Source organism: Camelus dromedarius, chromosome 12 (assembly GCF_036321535.1).
Source record: "Camelus dromedarius isolate mCamDro1 chromosome 12, mCamDro1.pat, whole genome shotgun sequence".
Taxonomy (NCBI): domain Eukaryota; kingdom Metazoa; phylum Chordata; class Mammalia; order Artiodactyla; family Camelidae; genus Camelus; species Camelus dromedarius.
In genome coordinates this window covers 1,370,829-1,379,645 of record NC_087447.1, presented here as the reverse complement: position 1 = coordinate 1,379,645, position 8,817 = coordinate 1,370,829, and the positions used below count along the sequence as shown (strand labels likewise).

General features: G+C 66.9%; 1 protein-coding gene across 1 annotated transcript; it reads right to left on the bottom strand.

Moving 5' to 3' along the window:
- Positions 1 to 683: 683 nt before the first annotated feature.
- Positions 684 to 3,079, bottom strand: SYT8 (synaptotagmin 8). Its single transcript, XM_031448465.2, has 8 exons — positions 2,931 to 3,079; positions 2,653 to 2,831; positions 2,125 to 2,223; positions 1,822 to 1,989; positions 1,585 to 1,752; positions 1,398 to 1,503; positions 1,167 to 1,300; positions 684 to 1,066 (listed from the first exon to the last, which is right to left on the bottom strand). The coding sequence occupies exons 1-8, from the start codon at positions 3,022 to 3,024 to the stop codon at positions 833 to 835; spliced, it is 1,182 nt and encodes a 393-aa protein (XP_031304325.2). The 5' UTR covers positions 3,025 to 3,079; the 3' UTR covers positions 684 to 832.
- Between the last annotated feature and the right edge of the window lie 5,738 nt (positions 3,080 to 8,817).

Here is an 8,817-nt window from a genome sequence, read left to right as displayed (position 1 = left end):
TTTTGCCTGGAACGCCCTGCCCGTGGGCCGGTTCCCTGCATGGCTCAGAACACGTCCTTCAACCCCAGGATTTCAGCGCCACCCACCTGGGAACCTCTCCCTGACCCGAGGGGGCCTGGGGCCCGCCTGGCTGCCTGGGCAGGCCCGGCACTGCCCTTCTCACCCCGGCCCAGGGCCCGCGCCCCCCGCCCAGGGCCCCCGCCCAGCAGAGGCATCCGGAGAACCATGACTTGGCGTCCTCCAAGCTGGGGGTGCAAGGCCCCAGCCCGGCCAGCTTCTCGGGGGCCGTGGGGAGGGTCAGGGAGCGCTAAAGCCGTCCAGATGTGCGGGGATTAGAGCCGCTTTCCGGGCCAGGCTGAGCCCCCAAAGGCCCAGTGCGGCTTCCGAAGGCGTCTACTGCCCCCTGCTGCTCGCGAGGGGGAGGCCCCACAGCCACCAGCCCAAGGGTTTGGGGGGCCTGTGGGGGGCTGGGGTCCCCTCCTTCCACTATCACCACCCCCAAAGTGTCCCAGTTGCCCACGGTGTCCGCATGGGGCCGCCCCCTGACTCTCCAGCTCCCCCTCTCCCGGTATCGTCCCCGTGGGGACTGGGGGGGGGCCCTTCACCTTCACTCGGGACTCAGGCATGGTCAGGGGCCTCAGGGACTGGCCGAGTCTGGAGAGCCCCTCTCCCTGTCCTTGGCGATGGCAGGGAAGCCCTGACCCTAGCGTGCCGGCGGGCTCAGGAAGGACACACGATGGCAGCGGGAGGAGGAGTTTATTGCTGTGGGACCCCGGCCCAGCCTGCACAGAGGCCCAGGCCCAGCCCAGGGGACAGAGGCCCGGGGCTCCTTTCAGGAGCCAGGCAAGGGCAGGCGCCAGCGGGGCTGCAAGGCCAAGGCCCGGTCCACCTCCCTGGCCAGCTGCAGGCGGTGCCACTGCCCGACGGGCCGCCGGGCGTGGGCCAACATGTCCGCCCAGTGCTGCAGGGGCTGACCAGAGGCCCGGGCACCGAGCACAACCTTGCCCACGGGCTCAGCCCGGAACTGCGGGCCCCGGGCCCAGACGGCCAGCACCAGGTCCACGCTCTGGGGAGAGGCAGGCCGAGGTGTGACGGAGGAGGAGAGAGGCAGCAGTCAGTCTGGCCCTCAGTGAGGTCCCACCCGCCCCCTCCTCCAGGCAGCCCACCTGGATCTGGCTGAAGGGCACGGGGAAGGTGAAGGCTTCATTGAAGTAAGGGGCGGCCGTGCCCTTCCTGGCTGATGTCTTCCTCTTCTTCCACTTCCTCTGCTTCAGCAGGAGCTGGACCTTCACGTAGGGCTCTGGGCAAGCGAAAGCGGTCAGAGGGTGTCGCCGGTCCGAGGGCTGGGCACAGGCTTCCTCCCTCCATCAGCGCGGAGGGGCCGCTCTGGCTCTCACCTGCCAGCCCTGGGCTCAGGCCTCGGGCCTCCAGCACGACCACGGTCAGCCGGCCCGAGCCGGGCACATACCGGAGCGAGAAGCACAGCTCCCCCACCTGCTCAGGCTGCGGGCGGCAGGAGGGGCCTCAGTTTCCCCGCCGGCACCCCGGGCAGGATGGGGCTGAAGCCCCGCTCGGCATCCTCACCTCAGCAGCGCCGGGCGGGCCCAGCTGGAGCCAGAGCTCCAGGACGTGCTGCAGGTCCACGGCGCCCAGCGGCAGGCTGAGCTCGGCCAGCGGCTGGTGCTGGGAGAGGCTCCTGCCGTCCAGCACCTGCACCCGCAGGGCAGTCTGGGGCAGCTCATCCGGCGGGACCTGCGGGCAGGGGTGTGAGCCGGCCCCGCCACCCGGCCCGGGCCCCCAGCCCGCGGACCCCAGACTCACGTGGAAGCAGCAGGTCTCGTCAAACACCGGGCAGAGTGTGCTGCGGTGCACCTTCGTCTCATGGCTGCGCCCGGACGGGGGAGAGAGGCTGACGCGGGCGTAGGGGTCCGCCGTGGCCCGCGGGCCTCCAGGTCTCAGGTCAGCCGCTTGCCTGAGGCCCACCTTGATCTAGGAGCCAGCAGTGCTTCATCCACGGGCCTCTCCCTCTTCAGCCCCGCACGTCCCAGCACCCAGTGCTCACCCTGCCCCGCTCACCCTCCCGAAACCTGCAGATCCCGTGGGCCCACAAAGTGGGCCCCTCACCTCCTGGCTTCCAAAGTCGTATTCCAGAGAGAGCTGCAGGCGCCCCCACTGCTGGGGTCCTCCAGGGCCGGACTCCACGTTGTCCACATCTGGCTGAACCTGAGTCACGTCACAGGGACTGGTGACATGTGCTGCTGGGAATGTGGCCCCCTCAGACCCTTGGGCCTCCGGGCAACAGGTCTGTGACGGGTCAAACCACCTCCCTCCAGGCCAGGCCACCAGAAGGGCTCACGCCTTAGCTCAGCTCTGCGAGACGGGCTTCAACTGCCCCGATCCACCTCGCACACCGCCGCCTTCCTTCAGAACCTCTGCAGCTCCCTGCAGCCCCAGCCCTGCGGCTGGCCCTCCAGGACCTCGTGGTCCTGCCTCCCTCCCCTTTGTTCATCGTCTGAGCTGCCTGCGGGAGGGCCCCCCCGCCTCTGCTCTGGGCAGACCAGACCATCCTGGGGGCTAAGATCTCCCTCCAGCCTGGACCTTGAGTTGCCCTATGGGACTGACCCAGATGGGAGCTGGGTGCACCCTCCTCACCAGGTGGGTGGTGGTGGTGCCACAGGCCCTGCCCAGACCCACGGCCTTCTTGTCTCTGGGCTTCTTCCTGTGGCGGCCGCGGCAGCGGCCGCGGCGGCGGCAGCAGCAGAAGGCACAGAGGAGGAAAGAAACCAGGACGCCAGCCAGGACGGCGGCGGCAACGAGTGCCCAGCGGGACCCTGCAGGGGCGCAGAGGGTCCTGAGATGCCCCTGTGGGCAGCGGCACCCCTACCCAGCTGGGCCATCTCTGTGCCCCTCCCAGAGGCCCTGAAACTCACAAGGGATCCTGGTGATGAGGTCTGAAATGAGTCCAGGGCCAGCCGAGGTGCCCACTGGGGCCGGGACACTGTAGGGGTCTGGGGGGTGCCCCATCTCCACACGCTGCCGGCTTGGAGCAGATGGCCAGGGCGGCCAGGTCACTTGAGAGGAAGACCTCTCGGGCCCCTGCCCACCATCCCATCTGCCCAGCAGCGGCCAGCTCTGGGTCTGTGTGAGCAAAGAGGCAGCCTGGGGTGGCCAGGGGCAAGGGTTCTGAGTGGAGCCAAGGGGAGGGAGGTGCTGGGCCTTGGGCAAAGTGCTGGCTTAGCTGTCGCAGGCCCGGCCTCCTGGCCACCTCCCCCAGCCCCCAGCCTCCAGCCTAGCCAAGCAGGCTAGGCCTGGGCAGCTGGGGTCCTGCCCTCCCTGGTCCTCACCACAGAGCCTTCTCCTCCAGGAAGCTCCCTCCTTCATGGCCTTTCTCCCTGGACCCTGGGCACTCCTGGGGTTTGCTGCTTTGGGTCCTATCCCTGCCCCTGAACTCAGGCCCCCTATAGTTTGCCAGTGGTACGTATGGGTCACATTTACACATGTGGGTCACCGGCCCTGGGGTGGCTGGGGAGCTTGGGGATGTGGGTTCTGAGGGGTTGGGGCTCTGCTAGGGTCATGAGGGCGGGCAGGTGGCGGGAGGAGTCACGGTGGGAGCTGGTCTGGGCGAGTCCGGGCTGCAGGTGCATTCCTGGAGCAGGGCCGGCTGGGTGCCTGGGGAGGAGGGCGCGGTGGGGGCAGGCAGAGGCAGGGTGTAGCTGGGAGCCGCCAGAACATTCCTGCCCACCTACCTGCCCTGCCCCCCTCAGCGGCTGGCTCATGGGTGGGAAGGAGGGTGGGGCTGGCGCAGCATACCTGCAGGGGCCCAAGGAGGACACAGTGGTGGGCTGTCTCTTCCCACCCATGGCAAGGACTGTGACCCCAGGCCCATGGGCGAGTCTCCCCGGCACGCTGCCTCCCGGTGCCCCCTCCTCTGGGGAGCACGGACAGCCAAGAGTCCCTGTCTCTCCAACCTGGGGCCTCCCCATCTTTGTCCACAAGAGCTGCCACTTCCCTGGCCTCTGGGACCAAGCCCAGCCCACCCTCTCCAGGAATAATGGGGCGTCCGGGATGGTATCCCCTCACCTCTGCACCCCTGCCCACCACGGTGCCGAGTGTGGGGGGAGGCAGAAGGGAGTCCGCTGTGATTCCGCAGATGACGCCCACGGCAGCCGCGCACCCTCCCGGCACAGCCCCCCTCACGGCCCTCAGGAGGGGCTGCAGCTCACAGGGGGCGCCCGGGCCCCCCCACCGGGGCTGTGCACATGCTGTCCCTGCGAGGTCTCTGGGAATTAAACCCAGGAGGGAACGTGGAGGCAGCTATGCGCCAGGCCTCGCGCTGGCTTTAATGCCTGCCGCTGCCGACTTGAGTTTCTGGCCATTTTTGAACAGGAGGCTGCACATGTCCTGCACAGGCCCTGCAGTTTCAGGATCGGGTCCTGCCTGGGGCCCCCATAGTGGAGTGCGGGGATTTCCCGGAGCTGCCCGCCCTCCCGCCTCCACGTCCTGCCGGGACACTCGGAGGTCCCGGCAGAGTGCCCCTGGTGGCGGCTGATGGCACGGGCTGGCCCGAGAGCTGAGGGTCCCCAGGCAGAGTCAGAGAGGCCTGGCCCCGGGGGTGGGACTTAAAGCCAACCTTTACTTGTTGGAATGTCAGAGCCTTTGTGTGTTCTGGAATTAAAACAACTTCCTTTGAGATTCGTATGGTTGAAAGCGGGGAGTCAGCTGCCAGCACAGAACTTACATCTGTGTGTGCGTGTGAGAGCCTACATGCGTGTGTACACCTGTATGATCGTGTGCGTGCAGGTGTGTGTGCGTGCGTACACGTGCTTGCACGCGCCTCTCCCTGCATGCCTGCTTGGCTGGCACCCTTATCTCCAACTTGCCTGGGGCAGGGTGGGCGTTGAGTCACAGGCATTTGTTCTTGGCAAATCCGCCAGGATTGCCTGGCCAGCCTGGAAGAGGCTGAGCCTCAGAACCACAGCAGGGCCTGGAAGCCAGCCTAAGAGAACCCGGAGTCCCTGGGCACACCAGCCACAAGCAACGGGGGACCCTAGGCCTGGGGAGGTGCCAGGTCCCTCAGGACGGCCGGGTCCCCGTGGTGGGGAAGCTGCAGGCTGGTGCGCGGCCACCAGGTGGCACCATCTGCTCCACTGGACCCAGCTTGGCCATGGACCTGCCTTCAGGCTGGGTGGGGGAGGCTTCTGGGAAAAGTTCACAGGAGCCCCAAACTGGCAGGTGCCCGGGGGTGGCCCTCCCGGCCCTGTGGGGGCTGCCTGGTTCTCCCTCTCCCCAGGTCATGCCTCTGGAAGCCCTCCTTGCCTGGGCTGCCTCTGGGCAGGACCTTCCTTGGCCTCCCTCAGAAAGCAGGGAGTTCCTCCTGGGGTCCCTCCCCTGTGGCCCAGCTGGGGAACATCCTCTCTAGACGCTAAGGCTATTTTTCCCCAGAAAGGCAGGCAGGCACCCTTCTTGATTGGAGTCCGGGTCCCAGCCACCTCCTCAGGGCTCCCTCCGGGGCTGCCCCGCAGGACAGCCTCCTCCTCACCGCCTCCCCACATGGGCGCAGGCCGGTTCATTCCTGCTGCTGCCATGTTTGCCCCTGCTGCCCCAGGCCCTCCCAGGCCCATCCCCGTCCTGCGGCATGAGCCCCACCTCCTCCAGGAAGCCCTCCCTGGTCGTTCCCGGCCCTCAGAACTGCCTGCAGCTGTGAATGCCAGCCGGGAATGCCAGCTCTCCCAGGGAAAGGGCCCTCCCTGTCGGCCTGGGGCCAGGCACCCAGGAAAGCTGTGCTAACTGACCCCTTCCACCTTTGGTCTAGCTGGAACTTTTTATGCTTCAATGGGACCAGGCTTCTGTGGGCCCCCCTCCCAAAGAGCAAGCTCCCCCAGTGTTGGGGGTGGCGGCCCCCCTAGGTGTCACACGCTCTCACCTGATACCTGCGCTTCCTGGGGCCCGCCCCGCCTCCGCTCCGACCCTGGGCCCTGGAGGGTGGTGTTCTGAGCCTTCGGCTGGAGCCTGTCTTTCCTGGGCCTCTAGTGACTGGGAAATTCTTGTTGGTTTTGGGGGAGGGGGTGTGGGAGGCAGGGCTTCGGGGAGCCCCACCTCAGGGCCGGAACTACTGGGCCTCAGGAGATGGGGAACTCCCTTGGGAGAAGGGTCCCTCCGGAGACCCACAGGCTGGACATCTGAGCCCGGGGCCACCTGCAAGGGCCCCCAGAGGCTTTGCAAGAGGAGGTGCTGGCCCATCTGGGGTGACCTTCGGGTGGGGCAGCAGGAGGGAGGCCAGGCCGGACTTGGTTCGTAAACGTTCTACCCACCAAGGAGGGTGCCCGAGTCACAGGGACGTCTGGGTTTGCAGGGGGGTAGCTTTCCGGTGCTGCCAGAACCGAGCTCAGGGAGGCCTGTGCCCAGCAGGGTGAGCTGCCATGCGCGGGATGGGCAGGCCGGCCACACGGCGCTCTCCCTGGGCCACTACCCGGCCTGCATGGCCCTGCTGCTGCCCAGCTTCTGGAGCCCAGGCAAGCCTCTGGAGGTCATTCTGTCCATGCCTCAGCCCCGCAGCTGGTGGAGCCAATGGGTGGAAGTCCTGCTCTGGTCTACCCTCAGCACCTCTTGCTTTAGCCAGGCCAGCAGGGCCTGTAATCTGAGTTCCTCTCTGCTCTGGCCAGTTCATCTGGTCCAGCCACTCCGGGTCCGGCCACTCCCCTGGGCCCAGCTCTGAGGGACCCTCCCAGGTCAGGGTGTCTCTCCAAACCCACTATCGGCCGGCGCCAGACGTAGAGATGGTTAATACTTAGCCAGTCCGCAGGACTTCCGGGAGACCGGACCAGGGCCTGAGGCTGCTCTGGGGACACGGCAAATGGGATGTGTGCCCATGCTGGTCACGCATGGCTCCAGGGGCACATGGGGTGTGCATGTCCCTTTGGGCCCACGTTCTCCTGTCCAAAGCCTGGGTCCTCTGCCAGGCCCACCCAGTGATGAGGGCCAGGAGCTGCCACTGCAGCATCCTAGAGGGGCAGGGGAGGCACCCGGGCTGCAGGGGCAAGGTGCGTGGGTGGACGGGATGTGGGCACACACTCGGCGGAGCCGGATCGCATTTGCCCCGCGTACACTTTCTGCAGCCCGACTGTGTAAGGCCTTTGTGCCTTTCCCAGGGTCCGGGCGCCTCCGTGGCAAGACGGGCGTCTGAGGTTCAGGGCAGGAAGGAGAAAACCAAAGAGAGCTGGCAGCCCCAGGCCAGCCCCGCAGCTCCCGAGACGGCGGCTAGGCAGCCAAGGGCCACGTGGAGGCCCTGGCGGGGCTCCTGGATGGAGACGCTTCCTCTGAGGTTGCCTAGGGAATGCGGAAGGTCGGAACTCACGGCAGTCACCGGCTGCGGGGAGCCGGGCGCTGCTGGCGAGGAACCGGGAGGCATGCCTGGACAGCACACGTGCACCCTGCCAGCACTGCCACGCTGCCGGCACCCCGCTCGGCTGGGCACCCTGTTCAGCTGTGCTCAAGGCAAGGATGAGCGGGCGCCGAGCTCACCCCGTCCTTGTGGATTGGGGAGCCCCGTGCCCATTCACTGGCTCCCAGCCTGTGTGGGCCGCAGGCTGACCCCGCCCACTTCACCTGGGAGCCTGCACCCCACGCTGTGCCTCTCCCTGAGTGTCGGCACAGCGAAGCTGGTTCCTTGAACATCTCCATCTTCTAGGAGCCTGTGCGTGGTGCTATGTGTCTGGTCTCCATGGGATGGGAGCCCCAACTCTTGGAGTATCCGGGCAAGTTACACCCTGTCCGCCTGGAGGCCGAGGGGACACACGCCCCGTCACCTGACTGCACGTACAGTGTGTATCCACTCACAAGCACCCGGCCAAAGAGCCCGGCTTCTCTGCGACCCAGGCATCGGGGTCTCTCCTGGGGCCGCCTGTGCCCCCTCCCCATTGATCGCATCTCGCACGGGTCTCTGGGACCCTGTTGGCCAGAGCCTGGTTCCCCTGCAGCTTTGGGGGGCCCCTCTCACCTTCTCCTGGGGTATCTATTCATCAGGGCACCCCTGCTGTCAGAACATCTTTCCCCAACTCCTGCGAACACCCAGGGACACACCTGTGCATCTGAGTCACCAGGCAGCCTTCTCCCCTCATTCCCGAGGCCCTGGGGCTGAGCTCCCCATAGTCTGGGGGGACTCTCTGCTCTGTGGCTGCCTGGTTCCTGGAAAGCCTGGGCCCATCGGTTGGGCCCCTGGGTGCCTGGACCCCACCCCCGACACACCTCACGTGAGCCTGAGTGCCAGGCCAGGCCAGCGGCCTCGCTCCTGGGCTTCGGGCGCCCTGTGCCCGTCCGTGCTCTCCACCTGCATGTGTCCCGCTCGTTCTGGTCTCGGGCTCTGTGTGCCTCACTCGTGTGCCAGGCTGCCTGCCCTCCCCACAGTCAGGTGTCCGGGACGCGCACCCAGGCTTCCCGAGAGCGGACCCCACCCTAGACATGTCTGGGTCCTGTTCCCATTAGTGGAGAGTCTGGGTCCTGGACCCCAGTCTGTGGGAGAGCTGAGTTGTCCGGCCCACATCACCTCAAGATCGACAGCCTGGACGCGCCTCGGTCACTGAGTCCTCGCAGACTCTGATCTTGGGGCCCTGGGGCCTGCACCCCACTCTCTGGAGAACAGGGTGGCTTCGATGCCATCCTTCTCAGCCTTTCTGTCACCTTGACGTACACTGGTCAGGCTGAGGGACCCAGGAGCCGGCGCCTCCGGGGTGGGGCGCCAGGGCCACACGGACCCAGCAGTCCAAGCGTCTGGGAGCCTGGTGAGACTGGCTGCCTCCTGCCACTCGTGTGGGGGTCTGA

Coding starts and splice junctions, on each gene's coding strand:
- SYT8 (XM_031448465.2), bottom strand. CDS start 3,024: ATGGGGCACCCCCCAGACCCCTACAGTGTCCCGGCCCCAGTGGGCACC. Junction 2,224..2,652: donor GCACCACCACCACCCACCTG/GTGAGGAGGGTG, acceptor GACGTGACTCAG/GTTCAGCCAGATGTGGACAA. Junction 1,301..1,397: donor CCTGAGCCCAGGGCTGGCAG/GTGAGAGCCAGA, acceptor TCGCTTGCCCAG/AGCCCTACGTGAAGGTCCAG.